General features: G+C 46.8%; 1 protein-coding gene across 1 annotated transcript in view; it reads left to right on the forward strand.

Moving 5' to 3' along the window:
- The window catches only part of ZMAT4 (zinc finger matrin-type 4), a 436,402-nt gene that overhangs the window by 312,612 nt on the left and 100,276 nt on the right, over positions 1–23,514 (forward strand). The window contains exon 5 of the mRNA XM_040361262.1: positions 14,509–14,605. Coding sequence (XP_040217196.1) covers positions 14,509–14,605 — 97 coding nt within the window. The remainder of the gene's footprint in view (positions 1–14,508; positions 14,606–23,514) is intronic.

Below are 23,514 nucleotides of genomic sequence, written 5' to 3' on the forward strand. Positions count from 1 at the left end.
CACCAGATCAGGTTTTCCATCTTCACCAGATCAGATTTCCCACCTTGACCAGATCAGATTTCCCACCTTGACCAGATCAGATTTCCCACCTTGACCAGATCAGATTTCCCACCTTGACCAGGTCAGATTTGCCACCTTGACCAGATCACGTTTCCCACCTTGACCAGATCACGTTTCCCACCTTGACCAGATCAGATTTCCCACCTTGACCAGATCAGATTTCCCACCTTGACCAGATCAGATTTCCCACCTTGACCAGATCAGGTTTCCCACCTTGACCAGATCAGATTTCCCACCTTGACCAGATCAAGATTTCCCACCTTGACCAGATCAGATTTCCCACCTTGACCAGATCAGATTTCCCACCTTGACCAGATCAGATTTCCCACCTTGACCAGATCAGATTTCCCACCTTGACCAGATCAGATTTCCCACCTCGACCAGATCAGATTTCCCACCTTGACCAGATCAGATTTCCCACCTTGACCAGATCAGATTTCCCACCTTGACCAGATCAGATTTCCCACCTTGACCAGATCAGATTTCCCACCTTGACCAGATCAGATTTCCCACCTTGACCAGATCAGATTTCCCACCTTGACCAGATCAGATTTCCCACCTTGACCAGATCAGATTTCCCACCTTGACCAGATCAGGTTTCCCACCTTGACCAGATCAGATTTCCCACCTTGACCAGATCAAGATTTCCCACCTTGACCAGATCAGATTTCCCACCTTGACCAGATCAGATTTCCCACCTCGACCAGATCAGATTTCCCACCTTGACCAGATCAGATTTCCCACCTCGACCAGATCAGATTTCCCACCTCGACCAGATCAGATTTCCCACCTTGACCAGATCAGATTTCCCACCTTGACCAGATCAGATTTCCCACCTTGACCAGATCAGATTTCCCACCTTGACCAGATCAGATTTCCCACCTTGACCAGATCAGATTTCCCACCTTGACCAGATCAGATTTCCCACCTTGACCAGATCAGATTTCCCACCTTGACCAGATCAGATTTTACAAGATGCTCTTGGTGGAGAACCCAGATCTATCCGCACAGCTCTCTGTTCTTGTTCCCGTGTAACAGGCAGAAGACAGATGTATGTTGTGATTGTAGGTAACCCACGTGGGAAAAGCCGTGTAATTGAAAAATGGTCCAATAACCGAACACAGTGAATGTAAATGTCATGTCCTGTATGCAGGGAAACGTGAGACACATAGAAATGGGAATCGCCGTAAATTTCTCCTCGTTACCATCACCTCCTGCTACAAACGTACAAATGGGACCAATGTGTATGGAAATCTCTACATGCACACACTTCTATCGATCGATCGATCTATCATATACTGTATAATGCAATATACAGCAGGATATTTCTAAAGGGGCTATTGACATGAAATGTTCCCCACATGTCGATAACAACCCATGCAATCCATACATACAGAGACACCAAATCAAATATGTGTATAAATTAAGTTCTGTGTAATAAAATGCAATGACGGCAGGAAAAAGTATTGGACACATTAACCACCTAAGACCCGGACCTCTAGGCAGCTAAAGGACCCGGCCAGTTTTTGCGATTCGACACTGCGTCGATTTAACTGACAATTGCGCAGTCGTTCGACGTGGCTCCCAAACAAAATTGGCGTCCTTTTTTCCCCACAAATAGAGCTTTCTTTTAGTCTTATTTGATCCCCTCTGCGGTTTTTATTTTTTGCGCTATAAACAAAAATAGAGCAGCAATTTTGAAAAAAATTCAATATTTTTAACTTTTTGCTATAAAAAATATCCCCCAAAAAATATATAAAAAAAATGTTTTCCTCAGTTTAGGGTGATACGTATTCTTCTACCTATTTTTGGTAAAAAAAATTAGCAATAAGCGTTTATCGATTGGTTTGCGCAAAATTTATAGCGTTTACAAAATAGGGGATAGTTTTATTGCAATTTTTACTAATTATTTATTTTTTACTACTAATGGCGGCGATCAGTGATTTTTTTCATGACTGCGACATTATGGCGGACAATTTTGACAAATTTTTGTCACTATTGTCATTTTCACAGCAAAAAACGCATTTAAAATGCATTGTTTACTGTGAAAATGACAATTGCAGTTTGGGAGTTAACCACAAGGGGGCACTGATGGGGTTAAGTGTGACCTCATGTGTGTTTCTAACTGTAGGGGGGTGTGGCTGTAGGTGTGACGTCATCGAATGTGATTCCCTATATAAGGGAACACACGATCGATAACGGCGCCACAGTGAAGAACGAGGAAGCTGTGTTTACACACAGCTCTCCCTGTTCTTCAGCTCCGGGGACCGATTGCGGGACTCCAGCGGCGATCGGGTTCGCGAGTCCCGCGGCCACGGTGCTTCGGACCGGGCATGTGCCCGCGACCCCACGGCTGGGCTTAAAGGGCAACGTACAGGTACGTTGATGTGCCCAGCCGTGCCATTCTGCCGACGTATATCGGCGTGAAGGGGTCCTTAAGTGGTTAAGAAAGGTGGTGCAAAAAGGCATGGAAAGCCAAGACACCATCTGAAATCAGTAATTAGAAGGCAATCCTGCCCCTTGTAGGTGCAAATTAATATCAGCTGGTTCAGTCTCACCTGATGGCCTATCAAAAGGTGTCTCATTACCAAGGTGTCACGCAAAAAAAACATCTCATGATGGGTAAAGGCAAAGAGTTCTCTCAAGACCTTTGCAAAATTATTGTTACAAACCATACAGATGGCATTGGTTACAGAAGGCTTTCTAAACTTCTGAATGTTCCAGTGAGCACTGTTGGGGCCATAATCCGGAAGTGGAAAGAACATAATTTCACTATAAAGCGGCCACGACCAGGTGCTCCTCGCAAGAATTCAGACAGAGGAGTGAAAGGAATTGTCAGAAGAGTTGTCCAGGAGCCAAGGACCACTTGTAGAGAGAGCTTCAGAAAGACCTGAAATGAGCAGGTACACAATAAGTAACGCCCTCACCCGCCATGACCTGTACGCACGCTCGCCACGCAAGACTCCACTGCTGAAGAAAAAGCATGGTGAAGATCGTTGTGTATGTAACCTGTGTGTATCTGGCTCTAAAATTAGCCAGTGCCTCACCAGCCACTGACCTCACCGCACGTCCCTGAGAGATAGATAGATAGATAGATAGATAGATAGATAGATAGATAGATAGATAGATAGATAGAGAGAGAGAGATATAGAGAGAGATAGAGACATAGAGAGAGAGAGATAGAGAGATAGAGAGAGAGAGATAGAGAGAGAGATAGATAGAGAGAGATAGAGACATAGAGAGAGATAGAGAGAGAGAGAGAGAGATAGAGACATAGAGAGAGATAGAGAGAGAGAGATAGATAGAGAGAGAGAGAGATAGATAGAGAGATAGAGAGATAGATAGAGAGAGAGAGAGAGAGATGGATGGATAAAAAAGGTAAACACTGATAAGTAGAATCTGTATGAGCAACGAAAATATGCCTTGAGTAATAATGAAAAGGAATGAAGGATGTTGCTAAAAAAAAAAAAATTTCCCTTCACTTTAACGACTTAAAGGAGTTCTCTGAGCTAAAACTTTTAACCCCCGCTGTGCCCGGGCTGTAAAACTATACAAAATAAACTTTCACTTACCTGCCTACGATCCCCGTTGTTCCGATATCGCCGTCCCGTTCTCCGGTCCCGGTCTCTTCCGCTTCCTGCGGGTCGGTGACTCAGCTCAGCCTATCAGCGGCCGCGACGGGACATTGCTGCGGCCGCTGATAGGCTGAGCGCACTGTGAGTCACCGACACGCAGGAAGCGGAAGAGACCGGGACCGGAGAACGGGACGGCGATATCGGAACAACGGGGGATCGTAGGCAGGTAAGTGAAAGTTTATTTTGTATAGTTTTACAGCCCGGGCACAGCGGGGGTTAAAAGTTTTAGGTCAGAGAACTCCTTTAAGGACCGCCGCACGACTATATACGTCGGCAGAATGGCACGGCTGGGCACATGGACGTGTATATATACGTCCCCTTTAAGACCCAGTCCGAAGCTCCGTGACCACGCCCGCGGGACCCGAACGCCGCGGGTGTCCCGCAATCGGGTCCCCGGAGCTGAAGAACGGGGAGAGGTGAGTGTGAACAAACCTTCCCCGTTCTTCTCTGTGGTAATGTCAGTGATCGTCTGTTCCCTGATATAGGGAAACGACGATCACTGACGTCACACGTCCAGCCCCCCCTACAGTAAGAAACACACATGACTTAACCCCTACAGCGCCCCCTAGTGGTTAACCCCTTCACTGCCATTGTCATTTTCACAGTCAGCAGTGCATTTTTATAGCACTTTTCGCTGTGAAAATGACAATGGTCCCAAAAATGTGTCAAAAGTGTCCGATGTGTCCGCCATAATGTCGCAGTCACAAAAACAAAAAGCTGATCACTGCCATTACTAGTAAAAAAAAATATTAATAAAAATGCCATAAAACTATCCCCTACTTTGTAAACACTATAAATTTTGCGCAAACCAATCGATAAACGCTTATTGCGATTTTTTTTTATACCGAAAATAGGTAGAAGAATACGTATCGGCCTAAACTGAGCAAAAAAAAAAATTTTTTTATATATTTTTGGGGATATTTATTATAGCAAAAGTTAAATTTTTGTCAATAGCGCACAAAATAAAAACCGCAGAGGTGATCAAATACCACCAAAAGAAAGCTCTATTTGTGGGGAAAAAAAAGGACGCCAATTTTGTTTGGGAGCCACGTTGCGCAATTGTCAGTTAAAGCGACACAGTGCCAAATCGCAAAAAGGGGCCTGGTCCTTAACCTGCATAATGGTCCGGGTCTTAAGTGGTTAGGAGCTGGTGTTATTGGATGAAGAATAAATTCATCTCGCAAAAATATATTTCATCACAAAAATACAGTACAAAGTATATATGTGCACACGGACCTTTATATATATATATATATATATATATATATATATATATATATATATATATATATACCGTATTTATCGGGGTATTGCGCGCTCCGGCGTATAGCGCGCACCCCTAAAGTGGACCCACATTCCTGTAAAAAAAAAACATTTTAGTACTTACAGTTTTGGTGTCTTGCGCTGCGTCCATCGGCGGCCTCGTCGGGTCCGGCGTCCGTCTGCGGCTTCGGTGGTGTCCTCCTCGTCGGGTCTGGCGGCCTTCTGCGGTGTCCTCCCCGCTCGATCCCCGCGCTGAGTTTGAACTACTGCGCCGGCATATACCGAGCGCAGTACACTCGTGTATAGTCGGGCAGGCTCGGCTCCTCTCGTGGTCACGTCCTGTGCGTCCGGTACATCCAGGACGTGACTGCGAGAGGAGCCGAGCCTGCCCAACTATACACGAGTGTACTGCGCTCGGTATTTGCCGGTGCAGTAGTTCAAACTCAGCGCGGGTATCGGCGTATATCGCGCACCCACGATTTTGCCCTGAATTTTAGGGCAAAAAAGTGCGCGGTATACGCCGATAAATACGGTATATCTTCTTTTTTTTTTTTTATGGAAAAGATGGACCAAAGGAAAATTCTGATCCTCAGAGCGGCGTCCTACTATCAAAACACGCGCCCCATAATAATGTGATTTGAATGGTCTACACAAAAATGCAATTAAACTACAGTTCTAGACTCCGGCTTTCTGATAACACTTTAATTTTGGATGAAATTACTAAATGTCAGACAAACTACTTTGACATTTCGGTAAAATTACGAGTATAATGATTAAATAATGAGCTAAAGTCTTATTTAGAGGAGGAAGCATACGATGCAAATCCATTCCAGCAAAAAGCCAAGCATGTGTATAAATCCATATTGTAAAATGTTGCTCTGTTCGCCACTTGTCAAATGACCTCTGAAATACAATTCACAGCGGATTGCTTTTCAGAGGGGCGGCAAAGATAGCCACATGTCTGAATGAGACCTTTAAGCCCCCGTTCCTCCCTCAGAGCCCGCCTAGAGCCATTCAGTTCCATGCACCCCCCTCAGAAGCCTACTTCCCAGTTACCCCCCTTCATCCCAGGGACATAAATGCTAATCGGAGGAAAAGATTACAGCGCACACATACTAAAATGTCATTTAAATACCGCAAGGCTATTTAAAGCACATGAAAATATTCAGCAAATAAGTGTCAGGTCACCTGTGGCCAGGTGACAAGTGAACCCCGTTGGAGACGTTGGAGACAAGGTAGTGAACCCAATAGCTGACTGCTGCAGATGGACAGGAAACGTGAGCCCAAGATTCCCCTAGGGCGCGGGGTCTAAGGTCCAGCAGGTGTTTACCAGAGCCTCTGGTGGTGAGGATGGCCTTCGCTGCAACTGAACCCAGGTCGCGGCCCCTGGGGTCCCCCAGGTCACGTTCTGTAGGGAGAGAGGAGAAGCAGCCACTGAGGACACAAGGGATAGTGATGGGTAAGCCGGGGTCGGGGCAACAGGCAGACAAGGGTAACCAAGGGACAGGCCAAAGGTCAGGGTCACAGGCAAACAGGAGTAGTCAGAGACGAGCCAAAATCGGTACACAGAAAGGTAAACGTAGGACACGGCAGACAGGAACACAAGCTAACAAACAAAGTTGAACAGCAATGCAGACCTGCAGTGCAACAGTTAATATAGACTTCCTGGGATGGCCTGGGGTGGAGCCATACAGGGAGGAGAGCTGATAAAAGGCAGCCAGAAAGAGAGTCAGGCCTCTGATGGACACATGGAGGAGAAGGTAAGCTGCCAGACATTATTGCATGTCCATGACAACATTTTGGGGATTTGGTCACACTATATGGCCACATAAGCCCACCACTGCGTCAAAGTACCCCATTATCAGTGGGTCCTACACTATTCATAGAATGAAAGGTCCTGCTTCTCAATCATGGGAGAAATACACTCCTCTATGAGGAAAGAAATAAAGGACTCCTCCTTTAGTTGGTGGTCATGGAAGGGTCAAAGTCATTAGAAGTACTGAATAGACATTTATCGGTACCACCATATACCCATTTCATGGCTAAAATGGTGGTCATGGAAGGGTCAAAGTCATTAGAAGTACTGAATAGACATTTATCGGTACCACCATATACCCATTTCATGGCTAAAATGGTGGTCATGGAAGGGTCAAAGTCATTAGAAGTACTGAATAGACATTTATCGGTACCACCATATACCCGTTTCATGGCTAAAATGGTGGTCATGGAAGGGCCAAAGTCATTAGAAGTACTGAATAGACATTTATCGGTACCACCATAGACCCGTTTCATGGCTAAAATGGTGGTCATGGAAGGGTCAAAGCACTGAACAGACATTTATCGAGTTTTGTGTGAAATGTGTCAAATTTTCTCCACTTTTTTGTGTCCTACCAATACAAACAAAAGAAATAAACATGATGAGAAAACCTAAACATTTGTAACTGCAACAATGTCCTGAGAGAAGTGGTGCATTATCTGACAAATGCAGGGGTGCCAATATTTTTGCCCATGACTGTAGTTGGTCGGCTAATTCTGGGATGCCGTCATATGACGGTATCCTGTGACCGCACACTGCTGATCACAGATGGAGGTAAAGAGCAAATCGGCTGCTCTTTACCACATGATCAGCTGTGTCCAATCACAGCTGATTACGGAGGTAATAGATGTCGGTTATTGGCACTTCTTTCCTTGTGCTGACAGCTTCTCTAAAAGGGACATCTACAGTGATAATCGGGGCACAGCTGAAAGCTGAAAATTGGCCTGGGCAGGAAGGGGGGTGAAATTCCCTGGGTTGGCAAGGGGTTAAACAGCCACATGTGTGCGTTCCCGGACTCCACAGATGTATTAATCAGCAGAATACAGACGTAACGAGAGCGGGACGCACCCGGGATTATTATTACGCCTTCATTGACACGGAGCCATAAAAAAAAAAAAAAAATCACAAGTGGGAATAGCTGACGGCGTTCACATTTCTAATCTGCATTCGTGTGGCCAAAACGATCGGCGGGGACTTTGGGGAATAATGGTTACATTTATTAACCAGAACAAGTCGTTTGGCGCTTCCCTGATTGAATTTACAAGAAGGCCGACAAACCTGCTTTCCGGGCGGGGCTCTCCCAACAAATCTCCTTCATTATGACATCATAGTGTCAGCTTACCGGCTCAGAGCGCAGAGAAACGATCGACTCATTCATGTCATGGACTAATAATAACAAAGACATGACGTCAGGGCCGCTGGAAATTCAATCAACAAACCAAATGATTTGTTCTCTCTGATTTAATAAATGCGGTTAACCACTTAGGATCCGGACCTTTATGCAGGTTAAGGACCCGGCCAGTTTTTGCGATTCGGCACTGCGTCGCTTTAAATTGCAATTGCGCGGTCGTGCGACGTGGCTCCCAAACAAAATTGGCGTCCTTTTTTTCCCCACAAATAGAGCTTTCTTTAGGTGGTATTTGATCACCTCTGCGGTTTTTATTCTTTGCGCTATAAACAAAAATAGAGCGCCAATTTTGAAAAAAATGCAATATTTTTTACTTTTTGCTATAATAAATATCCCCCAAAAATATATATAAAAACATGGGCCCAGATTCTCAAAGGCGTTACGACGGCGCAACACCATCTGGCCCCGGGTATCTATGCGACTGATTCTTAGAATCAGTTACGCATAGATACCCATTAGATCTGACAGGCGTAAGGCTCTTACGCTGTCAGATCTTAAAAGCAATTTTGTTTCCCGCCGCTAGGTGTCGCATCGTCGTTTTCCCCGTCGTCTATGCAAATGAGGTAATTACGCGAGATTCCCGAACATACGCGCGGTCGACGCTGAGAATTTACGTAGTTTCCGTAGCGTACGCGACGCGTAAGGTTGCCCCTGCTATTAGGAGGGGCAACCAATGTTAAGTATGGCCATCGTTCCCGCGTCAAATTTAAAAAAAATTACGTTGTTTGCGTAAGACGTCCGTGAATGGCGCTGGACGCCATTTACGTAAACGTCTAAGCAAATGACGTCGGGGCGACATCATTTAGCGCAATGCACGTCGGGTAATTTACCCAACGGAGCATGCGCAGTACGCTCTGCGCGGGAGCGCGCCTAATTTAAATGGCTTGCGCCGAGCGATTTTTCAGTTTAGGCCGATACGTATTCTTCTACCTATTTTTGGTAAAAAAAAAACAAAAAAAATCACAATAAGCGTTTATCGATTGGTTAGCGCAAAATTTAAAGCGTTTACAAAATAGGAGATAGTTTTATTGCATTTTTATTAATATTTTTTTTTTTACTACTAATGGCGGCGATCAGCATTTTTTTTCGTGACTGCGACATTATGGCGGACACATCGGACAATTTTGACACATTTTTGGGACCATTGTCATTTTCACAGCGAAAAGTGCTATAAAAATGCATTGTTTACTGTGAAAATGACAATGCAGTGAGGGGGTTAACCACAAGGGGGCGCTGAAGGGGGTTAAGTGTGCCCTTATATGTGTTTCTAACTGTAGGAGGGCAGGGCTGGACGTGTGATGTCATTGATCGTCTTTCCCTATAACAGGGAACACACGATCAGTGACATTGCCACAACGAAGAACAGGGAAGCTGTGTTTACACTCACCTCTCCCGGTTCTTCAGCTCCGGAAAACCTATCGCGGGACAACGCGCCGGCGGTGCGCACGCGTGACCCCACGGTTGGGCTTAAAGGGCCACGTACAGGTACGTGATTGTGCCCAGCCGTGTCATTCTGCCGACGTATATCGGCGTGAAGGGGTCCTTAAGTGGTTAAGGTCAGCCACACGACGATATACGTCGGCAGAATGGCACGGCTGGGCACAGGGACGTATATATATGTCCCCCTCTAAGAGCCCAGCCGTGGGTCGTGTGCGCCACCGGTCCGAAGCCCCGTGACCGTGCCCGCGGGACTCACGGACCCTATCGCCGCCGGAGTCCAGAACGGGGAGAGGTGAGTGTAAACACACCTTCCCCGTTCTTCACTGTGGCAGTGTCAGTGATCGTCTGTTACCTGATATAGGGAACGACGATCACTGACGTCACACGTCCAGCCCCGCCCCCCCTACAGTAAGAATCACTCCCTTAGGGCACACTTAACCCCTTAGCGCCACCTAGTGGTTAACCCCCTTCACTGCCATTGTCATTTTCACCGTCATCAGTGCATTTTTATAGCACTTTTCGCTGTGAAAATGACAATGGTCCCAAAAAATGTGTCAAAATTGTTCGATGTGTCCGCCGTAATGTCGCAGTCACGAAAAAAATCGCCATTTGTAGTAAAAAAAATAATAATAAAAATGCCCTATTTTGTAAACGCTATAAATTTTGCGCAAACCAATCGATAAACGCTTATTGTGATTTTTTTTTTGTACCAAAAATAGAAGAATACGTATCGGCCTAAACTGAGGGAAAAAAATAAAAATATATATATCTTTTTTGGGGGATATTTATTATAGCAAAAAGTAAAAAATATAGATTTTTTTTCAAAATTGACGCTCTTTTTTTGTTTATAGCGCAAAAAATAAAAACCGCAGAGGTGATCAAATACCACCAAAAGAAAGCTCTATTTGTGGGGAAAAAAGGGCGCCAATTTTGTTTGGGAGCCACGTCGCACGACCGCGCAATTGTCAGTTAAAGCGACGCAGTGCCGAATCGCAAAAAGGGGCCAGGTCCTTAACCTGCATAATGGTCCGGGTCTTAAGTGGTTAATATTGCGGATTGTGCGCTCCTATTCATTGCTTTTGGCACAGTAATATGCAATACCATGATACATATGGTAACATGTATATTACAAAGTTGGTTCTCCTCAATAATGCTTTGAATGAATAGTGAGTACAATCTATGGATCCGATCAGTGGCGGCTGGTGCTCAAAATTTTTAGGGGGGCGCAAACAAATGAAAAAAAAAAAAAAGACAATTGCAGCCTCACTGTGCCCATCAAAGGCAGCCACTGTGCCCATCAAAGGCAGCCACTGTGCCCATCAAAGGCAGCCACTGTGCCCATCAAAGGCAGCCACTGTGCCCATCAAAGGCAGCCACTGTGCCCATCAAAAGCACCCACTGTGCCCATCAAAAGCACCCACTGTGCCCATCAAAGGCAGCCACTGTGCCCATCAAAGGCAGCCACTGTGCCCATCAAAGGCAGCCACTGTGCCCATCAAAAGCACCCACTGTGCCCATCAAAAGCACCCACTGTGCCCATCAAAGGCAGCCACTGTGCCCATCAAAGGCAGCCACTGTGCCCATCAAAAGCAGCCACTGTGCCATGCCATCAATTGTTGCCACTGTGCCATCAATTGTCGCCACTGTGCCATCAATTGTCGCCACTGTGCCATGCCAAACGCAGCCACTGTGCCATCAAACGCAGCCACTGTGCCATGCCATCAATTGTTACCGCTGTGCCCACATCAATTGTCCCCCACTGTGCCCACATCAATTGTCCCCCACTGTGCCCACATCAATTGTCCCCACTGTGCCATCAATTGTCCCCACTGTGCCCACATCAATTGTCCCCCACTGTGCCCACATCAATTGTCCCCACTGTGCCCACATCAATTGTCCCCACTGTGCTCACATCAATTGTCCCCACTGTGCCCACATCAATTGTCCCCCACTGTGCCCACATCAATTGTCCCCACTGTGCCCACATCAATTGTCCCCACTGTGTTCACATCAATTGTCCCCCACTGTGCCCACATCAATTGTCCCCCACTGTGCCCACATCAATTGTCCCCCACTGTGCCCACATCAATTGTCCCCCACTGTGTCCACATCAATTGTCCCCACTGTGCCCTGTAAAATGCTGCCAGTCAGATTGCCCCCCCCCCCCCCCGGCACTTACCTTTCTGGGGTTCGCCATCCTCCTTCCACGGTCCCTCGATGTCTTCTGCCGCCCTCGATGACACTTCAGCCAATCAGGTTACTGATAACCAGAATCAGTGAACCTGATTGGCTGAGACGGCCGTCAGTCTTATCCAAGGGACGTAGCCCACTACATTCCGAGGATGAGACATCTGGGAGCTGAAGGGCTGTACTCTGATAGGCTCTGACAGGCACTTCCGCACAGCCAACCAGCTGTCCTTATTCAGATAATCGGCGCCCAATGTCCGGTTATCTGAATAGGCTGGCCACAATAACATGCAATGCATGAGTGTATGTTATTCGCGCGGCGCTGCAAAACAAATTTTTAAAAGCCCCCTATGGACGGGCCGCCACTGGATCCGATCCTCCCATTCCGTTGTGTGCCGCTGTCATCAACAATAGAGTTGCTTACTGTTCAATATCAGCGGCTGTTCTAATACTTCAGAAAGTCTCTCGGTGCGAAAGGCAGCCAAAGAGTGACAAGGAAAGTAATGTCCTTGACATGGGCTGTGATTCATACGAGGGTGTAATGCAAGCAATGGCGGCACGTCACTTATTATTTGAGGACGAGATGACAGCTATGAGAAATGGAGGGAAGAGACCCGCGATATGTAATCAATCTCCGCTCATAGTGCCATGGCTGGTATTTATTTCCTCGTCAATTGTACCCGAGTTCTGTCTGCTGGAGAAAAACACGCTCTGATCTGTGTAATGGGAAGAGTACCCTGATTTATATGGAAGGTGTATGGGAGCAGTTATATGTCCATGTGTGAGTTATGGCTCTTAAATGTGGCCTTAAATTTAGATGTAATATGTTCTCTCTTTCCTTCTTTCATGGCAAAGAATAGGCTTGCTTAACCCCCCCAGTTCCCATAAGAATATACAGTGGGGGGGGGGGGATAATGATTTAATCCCCTGCATATTGTGTAAGTTTGCCCACTTACATAGAAATGAAGGATCTATAATTTTTATCACAGGTGTATTTTATATGATAGAGACAGAATATCAACCAAAAATTCAGAAAAAACACATGATCCAAATTAGGGTTGTCCCGATACCGATACTAGTATCGGTATCGAGACCGATTCCGAGTATTTGCGGGAGTACTCGTACTCCCGCAAATACCCCCGATACCGAAATAGAATACACCCCCCCCCCCGCCGCCACGCCGCATCCCGCCGCCGTTATGCCGCATCCCCGCTGCCGCCGACTGGTTAATACGCGCGGGGAACATTACAGCTTTCATTTGAATAGCTGTAATGATTCCCGCCACGCCGCGTATAGACACTCCCCCTTGCTCGGGTGAACTGTCCAATCCCGAGCAAGGGGGAGTGTCTATACGCAGCGCGGCGCGAATCATTACAGCTATTCAAATGAAAGCTGTAATGTTCCCGCGCGTATTGACCAGTCGGCGGCAGCGGGATGCAGGTAAGGGGGACATGGCTGGATATGGGGGGAGACATGGCTGGATATGGGGGGGACATGGCTGGATATGGGGGGGACATGGCTGGATATGGGGGGAGACAATGGCTGGATATGGGGGGAGACATGGCTGCATTTGGGGGACATGGCTGGATATGGGGGGAGACATGGCTGCATATGGGCGACATGGCTGGATATGGGAGGGAGACATGGCTGGATATGGGGGGAGACATGGCTGGATATGGGGGGGAGACATGGCTGCATATGGGGGGGGAGACATGGCTGCATGGGGGAGGATATGGGGGAGACATGGCTGCATATGGGGGGGAGACATGGCTGCATATGGAGGACATGGCTGGATATGGGGGGAGACATGGCTGCATATGGGGGGACATGGCTGCATGGGGGGGGGACATGGCTGGATATGGGGGGACATGGCTGGATATGGGGGGGGACATGGCTGGATATAGGGGGAGACATGGCTGGAGACATGGCTGGATATGGGGGGAGACATGGCTGGATATGGGCCGAGACATGGCTGGATATGGGGGGAGACATGGCTGCATTTGGGGACACATTTTAAAAAAAGTATCGGTATTCGGTATCGGCGAGTACTTGAAAAAAAGTATCGGTACTCGTACTCAGTCCTAAAAAAGTGGTATTGGGACAACCCTAATCCAAATACCTTATTTGCCGGCGTATAAGACGACTGGGCATATAAGACGACCCCCTAATTTTCCAGATAAAATGTTGGTTTTGGGATATACTCGCTATTCAAAACGACCCCCTTCCTACTGCCATTTACAAATAATCACTCCAAAATCGTCGCCTTCTCGCCAAACTTCTTGTTAACGGTCTTGTAGCCCATTCCAGCCTTGTGCAGGTCTACAATCTTGTCCTTGACGTCCTTTGACAGCTCTTTGGTCTCGCCCATGATGGTGAGGTTTGAATGGAAGAAGGAGATTCTGTGGACAGGTGTCTTTTATACACATAACACTTTCGCTTTCTGGCTCCATATGGTCCAGCACCTTTAAACAGGTTCCTTGTGAACCTAATAATAGGGAGATGGTTATTAGAAGGGGGAGGACGTGGCAGTGGGTCAGTTCGGGGGACCCGAGTGCATTTTTTTTTGGAATATTTAAGGAAATGGCTATGACATGTTTATCATGATCTGATAGGAGAAGCTGTAATGGAGGATCAGTGATGATTTCTTTCCAATAATGTTTATATTGTTTTCATCCTTTTTTTCTTTTATCTCTTTTCAGCATTACGGAGCAGCTATTCTTGCAACATATGCAATATGGTGCTAAATTCGGTGGAGCAGTATCACGCACATCTGAAGGGTGCACGGCATCAGAACAAGTAAGAGATGTTCTTTTTTTTATTTGGAATGTTACTGCTGGTAAATAATAAAAGTAGCTCCCTCCCAGATAGGTTGCTAGGAAGGCTATGTAAATGTAGTTCTCTTTGGCTTCACTGTAATCAATGGGGCAGTCTATGATTGCTTTGGGCTGTTCTGGGTTCAGGGATGGACTGGCCATTGGGACTACAGGGAGTTTCCCGGTGGGCCGATGGCTCAGTGGGCCGGCTTCAGTGACAGCGGACCGCCGCCCCCTCCACTCCTCTGTCTCTCCTTTTCCGCAGCGCTCACCTCCTCTCCCTCCCCACACCGCTCACCTGGGGGGGAACAGAGAAGCAAGAGGAGGACCAGAGGGGCAGGGGAGGCAATAGAGGAGCATGGGGGAGGGGACAGACAGCTGACTCAACAGCTATGGCCTGGGAGTTTCTCACGTCTGCCTAATCTTGTCCCATAAGGGGGGCACGAAACTGATTCTTTGCCCCGGGTGAAATAATGTCTAGCTTCCCCACTGGTACTGCCTATAAGAGGACTAGTACCAGCCGTTCCACTCTAATAAAATAGAATGACTAGTGGCTAGAGAAAGGGCTTGGGTGGCCGGGGGGAGGAGGAGTTGGAGTTGTCCGGCCGCCATAGGAGAGACCTGTCAAAGTGGGCCAGTCTGGATGAAGTCCAGGGCCAGTCCAGCCCTGTCTGGGTTCCACTGGTTGCAGCTTTGATCCTTCCTGCTTTCTGGAGGAGTTTAGAAAGTAGTGGGATGGAATGACGAATCGGCAACCTGAATGTTTGTTGTTTCAGACAATACGTGGGGGAGGGTGCTCAGTAGGTGGCTGGGGAGTGCATAAATGGTCTGGGAATTGAGGAAATCGAGGAGGAAATGTTCCAAGCCTGAAGGTCTGCTGCCCTTCTGGGCAACCCAGCTGAAATTCTGCCTGTGGTCACTGAGGTCCCGTTGCGCTGGGAGGCCTACTTGCTGGTTGCGGCCATTCAAGAGATTTTGCTTAGGATCCGGTTTGGAAAGTCTGTCAGATATTGGAAGGTGGCTTCCAAGTATCCAGGGCCATTGTGAGTAAAAATCTGTGTGCAGGACCCCGGTGTCTACTGCAACCCCTTGTGCATTAAGGCTCAAGCTGGCCTGGAACATTGCATATGCAATGTTCCAGGCCAGGCCAGCTTGAGCCTTAATGCAGATCAGCCCATCTCTTGGGCTAGCACTGAAGGGTAGGAGTGTGGGTGGAGTATCCCACGGCTCCCTATGCCCTATCCTAGTTATTCAGCAATACATTTAAAAGAAAAGCAACCCCTAGACCAGGGGTCTCAAACTGGAGGCCCTCCAGCTGTTGCGAAACTACAAGTCCCATGAGGCATTGCAAGGCTGACAGTTACAAGTATGACTCCCACTGGCAGAAGCATGATGGGAAATGAAACCTGGGGGCAAACTACCAGCCCCCCCCCCCCCAGAATCATGATGGAGTTTTTACAATTCCCCCGTTATCATTGACAATTGTGTGCGGTTATAAGGCTGTGTTGAAGTCTTTGTACACAAGGGGGATAATAGGCTTTTTTTCTTGCATGTGATTGGCATGCAGACAGGGCCGCCATCAGGGGGGTACAGGCATTACACCCCAGGGGCCCGGATGCCCCCCCCCCTCCTGTTTTTTCTTTTTCTTTTTTTTTTGCATTACACCTATAAGGTGCCCGCTGGTCCCCAGGCCACCCCTCCTGTTTTTGTTTTTAAGTTTTACAGTTTTTTTTGCTTTACACCTATAAGGTCCCCGATAGTCGACAGACCCCCCCCCCCGCCCCTCCCTCCCCCACTTATTATCTCACGTCAGGAGAGAAGAGATTACACCGGTTTTCTGCTCCAGGGGGGCCCTGCCTAAAGCTGTGTAAGGGGCCCCCAAAATTTGCGATGGCTGCCCTGCATGCAGATGTTCACGGATTGATCAGACGAGGGTGCCGTTCCGAACCGGCAGATCCGTTATTTCAGAATTAACAGCAGGGCCGGCCCTATGATGGGACCTGGTGGTACCATGGGTACCAGGCAGCACTTTTAGGGGGGCAGCATACTGATGCCCGCCAGCCCGTTCTGCCAGCTCCGCTACCCAAATAAAATTGATGTCCTTTTTTTCCCACAAATAGATCTTTCTTTTGGTGATATTTGATCACCTCTGCGGTTTTTATTTTTTGTGCTATAAATATATATATTTTTTAACTTTTTGCTATAATAAATATCCCCAAAATTTTGAAAAATATACTATTTTCTTCAGTTTAGGCCAATATGTATTATTCTACATATTTTTGGTACCAAAAAAAACCCACAATTAGCGTACATTGATTAGTTTGCGCAAAAGACATTGTGGCCGCCGGCAATTCACAGGTCCCTTTATATTCCTGGATACATGTATAGAGCCATGGCAGGTCTTTTTATACGCCTATATACATCTATAGAGCCATGACAGGTCCTCTTTATACATGTATAGAGCCATGACAGGCCCTCGTTATACTCCTTTATACATGTATAGAGCCATGACAGGTCCTCTTTATACATGTATAGAGCCATGACAGGCCCTCGTTATACTCCTTTATACATGTATAGAGCCATGACAGGTCCTCTTTATACATGTATAGAGCCATGACATGCCCTCGTTATACTCCTTTATACATGTATAGAGCCATGACGGGTCCTTTTTATACTCCTATATACATTTATAGAGCCATGACAGGTCCTCTTTATATTCCTTTACATGTAAAGAGTCTCGACAGGTCCTCTATATACATGTATAGAGCCATGACAGGTCCTCTTTATACTTCTTTATACATGTATAGAGCCATGACAGGTCCTCTTTATACTCCTATATACATGTATAGAGCCATGGCAGGTCCTCTTTATATTCCTTTACATGTAAAGAGTCTCGACAGGTCCTCTTTATACATGTATAGAGCTATGACAGGTTCTCTTTATACATCTATAGAGCCATGACAGGCCCACGTTATACTCCTTTATACATGTATAGAGCCATGTCAAGTATTCTTTAAAGTCCTATATACATTTATAGAGCCATGACAGGTCCTCTTGATATTCCTTTACATGTAAAGCGTAATGACAGGGCCTCTATATACATGTATAGAGTCATGACAGGTCCTCGTTATACTCCTATACATGTATAGAGCAATGACTAGGGTTGCCACCTGTCCAGGATTCACCCGGACAGTTCGGGTTTGGGATCTTGTGTCCGGGTTTCAGTCTGCCTGAAACCCGGACACATTATTTAGACTGGGCTGTGGCTCCCCAAGTAACTGAGGTAGTCACACAAAAATCTGTTCCCATTTGGGAGATGCGGGCCGCTGTCTGGGGGCAGGTTTGGCACCGCTGAGGGGGAGCCACGATGTCGGCAAGAGCAGTTCGGCCACACCCACTGTTTGCCGCAGCGCGCTGCATTACCACTGTCCTTGAGGCACCCAAAGGTGCCCCAGGTCTTTTATTATCCTATTGTGTATACTACAAAAAAATTGTGCCCTGTGCCGCTAAAGTGTTCGGGTTTGGCTTGAAGAAAAGGTGGCAACCCTAGCAATGACAGGTCCTCTTTATACTCCTTTATACATGTATAGAGCCATGACAGGCCCTCGTTATACTCCTTTATACATGTATAGAGCCATGACAGGTCCTCTTTATATTCATTTACATGTAAAGAGTAATGACAGGTCCTCTATATACATGTATAGAGTCATGACAGGCCCTCGTTATACTCCTTTATACATGTATAGAGCCATGTCAAGTACTCTTTATAGTCCTATATATATTTATAGAGCCATGACAGGTCCTCTTGATATTCCTTTACATGTATAGAGCCATGACAGGTCCCCTTTAGTTATCATGATATGCAATAATGAATGTGGGGGCCTTTTGGTTGGCGTGATTTTTTTTTCTGGGGGGGGGGGGGGGCAGCATTTAATTCTTGGTCCCAGGCAGCACAATGTCTTGGGCCGGCACTGATTAACAGGCCTTTAAACGTTCGTCTTCGGGAATAACATCCAAATGGCCTAGATTCACAAAAAAAAATAGCAAATCTCACGCCATCGAAGTTCATCTGACTTGTTAATTCTTTAGCACTGTAGAGAACACAAGGTAACACTTCTGGAAATCTAGGCCACTGAGTATTCACAGACTATAAGCCTTCAGAACAGCAGCTACAGATTCTTTTTTTCTTACAATGTGATAGTCGGGGTCCGTTGGTTACACACAGATTTCCTCTTATGCAGATTGCAGTTCTTTTCGTCGGTAGGGGCGATTAGAACGCACGCTGGACGACACGTGTAATACGTTTTTTTTTTTTCCTGCGGTCACATTGGTCATTATGATGTATATATTCAGAAGAAATGCGTGCTCAGCTCCTGTTCCCTGTATATTATATGATCTGATCAACAGCTACACGGTGCGCACGAGGCGTGCTAGCACCTCCTATGACACCATGGAACACCAACCAGGGTTTGGTGGGGGAGGTATGGAGCGAAGAGCGCCTGTGACGTCGGGGGACCATTACAGTGCTGCATAGGTGATATATTGAAATATCAGGACGCCGCGCATCGTTTTTCTAATTTATTTAGAGGCATGTGTAATAACTACCAGGCACCGGCACTAAATTCGATCTCGCATGATGGATAGCTTTCAAAATAACAGAGACATGTCTGAGAGCTGCACTTCACTGATTGATGCTGGGAAGAGATTATTTAAGGTCTGTATGTGGAAACATCTTACATTGTTACATCTTCTATCCATCATAGGCAGGAACGCAATGATCAGTACATGCGCGCGTGTGTGTATATATGTGTATATATATATATATATATATATATATACACAGTACAGACCAAAAGTTTGGACACCCCTTCTCAATCAAAGAGTTTTCTTTATTTTCATGACTATGAAAATTGTAGATTCACACTGAAGGCATCAAAACTATGAAGTAACACATGTGGAATTATACAGAACAAAAAAGTGTGAAACAACTGAAAATAGATTTCATATTCTAGGTTCTAGGTATATATCTACATATAGATAGATATATATAGCCAGGGCTTTTTTTCAGCGGGAACGTGTGGGAACGCAGTTCCGGCACCTACTTTCCAAATAACATACTCTTAAGAGCAATGACATAGAGTGGCAATATGGAGAAAACTGGCATATAGTTACATACACATGTACATATATTTACCCCCCCAAACAAACAAAAAATGATAAATTTGGACAACAAAAATGCTTGCACTAATGCAGTGGAACTTTTTTTCTCAGTAAAAATGTACTTTTTACACAGGTCATGATAAATACATCCCTATGACCTTGGACCAATGACCTTGCTCTCTTGTGTCTCTGTTGCACACAATTAAGCTGCGTTCTCCTCTGCGAAAGATAAGATCAAAGCCCTGCCGAGATTCGCTCCTTAGAGCGGAGTTTCACCCAGATTTTTATTGTTATTTTTTTTTATGTATTCCGTTCTATTAAACTATTTAAACACTAATAATCAATGTAATAGCTGCTTAACCGCTTGCTGACCAGCCGGCAGCAGGTCGGCTCGGCTGCGCGAGATCACGTAATATTACGTCATCTCGCGAATCGGCCAATAGGGGCAGGGGCGCGTGCGCGCCCCCCGCTCGTCCCGACGCACGCGATCACCACCGGGCACCCGCGATCGCTCGTAAACACACAGCTCCCGGTCCTATCAGGGGGAGAAATGCCTGATCGTCTGTTCATACAATGTATGAACAGCGATCAGTAATTTCCCCTAGTCAGTCCCCTCCCCCCCTTAAGTTAGAACACACCCAGGGAACATAATTAACCCCTTCCCCGCCCCCTAGTGTTAACCCCTTCCCGGCCAGTGGCATTGTTATAGCACTGATCGCTATAAAAATGACAATGGTCCCAAAAATGTGTCAAAAGTGTCCGCCATAAGGTCGCAGTACCGATAAAAATAGCTGATCGGCGCCATTACTAGTAAAAAAAAAAATATTAATGAAAATGCCATAAAACTATGCCCTATTTTGTAGACACAATGGGCCAGATTCACAAAAGAGATACAACGGCGTATCTCCTGATACGCCGTCGTATCTCTGTGATCCGCCCGTCCTAAATATGCGGCTGTTTCATAGAATCAGTTCCGCATAGATAGCCCTAAGATCCGACAGGTGTAATTGACTTACACCGTCGGATATTAGGATGCAATTCTAGGCCGGCCGCTAGGTGGCGATTATATTGTGGTCGGCGTAGAATATGCAAATGACTAGTTATGGCGATTCACGAACGTCCGCGATGCCCGTCGATCTAAATTGACGTCGTTTCCGTAGCGATACGCGTCGTAAAGTTAGGGCTGCCTCCTAGGTGTTCTAAGCAATGTTAAGTATGGCCGTCGTTCCCGTGTCGAAATTAAAAAAATCACGTTGTTTGCGTAAGTCGTCCGTGAATGGCGCTGGACGCCATTTACATGAACGTCTAAACAAATGACGTCCGTGCGACATCATTTAGCACAATGCACGTCGGGTTATTTTCCCGACGGAGCATGCGCAGTACATTTGGCGCGGGAACGCGCCTAATTTAAATGGTGCCCGCCCCATTTGAATTAGGCGGGCTTGCGCCGAGCGGATTTACGTTACACCGCCGCAAGTTTACAGGTAAGAGCTTTGTGAATCAGGCACTTACGCTGTAAACTTGCGGCGGTTTAACGTAAATCCGATACGTTACGCCGCCGTGGAGCAACGTAATTCTCTCTGAATCTGGCCCTATAACTTTTGTGCAAACCAATCAATAAACGCTTATTGCGATTTTTTTTTTTTTTTTACGAAAAATAGGTAGAAGAATACGTATCGGCCTAAACTGAGGAAAACCTTTTTTATTTTTTTTTATATATTTTTGGGGGATATTTATTATAGCAAAAAGTAAAAAAATATTATTATTTTTCAAAATTGTCGCTCTATTTTTGTTTATAACGCAAAACATAAAAAAACGCAGAGGTGATCAAATACCACCAAAAGAAAGCTCTATTTGTGGGAAAAAAAGGACGCCAATTTTGTTTGGGAGCCGCGTCGCACGACCGCGCAATTGTCAGTTAAAGCGACGCAGTGCCGAATCGCAAAAAGTGCTCTGGTCTTTGACCAGCAATGTGGTCCGGGGCTTAAGTGGTTAAGCATCCTCCTAGTTGGGAAAACTAGAAAAACCTCCATACCCTCCCCCGTTATGGCGTCAGTAGCACCGATGATGTAGTAATAGGACATGCGAGAGACGGTCGTATAAAGTTGTGCGCTCGTTCTTTTTATATATTTCTGTGTATTGTGAAATTCTGCAGCACATTGAATATTAGGATGAGGGGAGTCCGGCGCGGCGGTAGATATAAATTCCGTGTTTTTATTGGGGGTTAGATAGTAAAGGTAAAAGACTTTGTATGGATCTTTTCTTTATAATGGTGGAGATTGATGATACCGAGAGAGAAGCGAGATCACAATTCCATTCTATAATCTGCGCTGCAGTCAGAGAAATTCCGTTCAGAAAAGGACTGTCTGTCCGGAGATGTATTTCAAGTTAATGCCTTTTCCCGCTATTGTCCGGAAATGTGAAGCAGTCTAATAAACTATATAACTACACTATATAAAGAGAAGCCCATCGGGAGACGCACAGAAGCAGCCATTGTGCCGACCTTCGTATCCCTGTCCTCTGTATCACTGACCTGCAACAAGTATGCAGATTAGGAGAACACACTTCCCCTCCCCCGATCTGTATACATGCACAGGTCAGTGGACAGTGGAATTTTTTTTTTTTTAAAGCCAGCAGATACACATACTGCAGCTGCTGGCTTTTAATAAATGGACACTTTCTTGTCCTGGAGTCCAGCGATGTCGGCAGTAGGGTTTTCCGGCATGAAGCAGAAAAGCCGGGAACCCTACTGCGCATGCGCGATGCTCCGCTCCTCTCTCCTATTAGCCCGGCGGCCAGGAGAGGAGGAAGAGGGAGCCCCGTGGTGACGTCACTGCCGTATCACGGCCCCGGCCGGACTACCGGAAGTGGGAAAGGTATCCTGTCCCCCCTCCCCCCCGAAAGGTGCCAATTGTGGCTCCGGAGAGGGGGGGGGAAATCTGATGAGCCGAAGTTACACTTTAGGGTGGAGCCCCGCTTTAATTTTGGTTGGCAGTGTTTACAGGAGAGGAGTGTGGAGTGTATGACAGTGGGCACTATGTACAGGAGAGGAGTGTGGAAGGTATGACAGTGGGCTGTATGTACAGGAGAGGAGTGTGGAGTGTATGACAGTGGGCACTATGTACAGGAGAGGAGTGTGGAAGGTATGACAGTGGGCTGTATGTACAGGAGAGGAGTGTGGAGTGTATGACAGTGGCATACTTGCCAACTGTCCCGTTTTTAACGGGACAGTCCCGTGAAATAGGACCTAGTCCCGGCTAATTTAGCCTGCCGGGACTTGTCCCGGCTAGTGGGGAAGGCAGGTGCCCGCCGCCATCAGCGTTACACTGTCACATATAGCCTGTGCGAGCCGAGCAGCGGGCGCCCTGTGAGTAGCTGAATGGGTTACGTGCAGGCAGTGCAGTGGACATATGGCTCCGTGATTGGCCCGGTGGAGCAGGTGACTGGTCACATGTGGACGTGGGGCGGGACAGGACTGTGATCGCGGCCGCCCGGAGTCCCGCCTCCCATGCCTTGGCGCGCGTTGTGTGTCTTCTCCTCCAGTGGTCTCTGTATCATCTGCCCTTTCACCAGCCTGCCGCTCTCTGTCAGCCCACCCCTCGCTGTAAGCCACCCCCTCTGTCAGCCCATCCCCCTCTCTTTGAGCCCCTTATTGCGCTGCGGTGTAGAGGAGGTGAAGGCGGAGCTGCCGGCCCGGCCGCTGCTGAACCAGCCAGGAGGTGGGGGGCGGGG

Source organism: Rana temporaria, chromosome 8, assembly GCF_905171775.1.
Source record: "Rana temporaria chromosome 8, aRanTem1.1, whole genome shotgun sequence".
Taxonomy (NCBI): domain Eukaryota; kingdom Metazoa; phylum Chordata; class Amphibia; order Anura; family Ranidae; genus Rana; species Rana temporaria.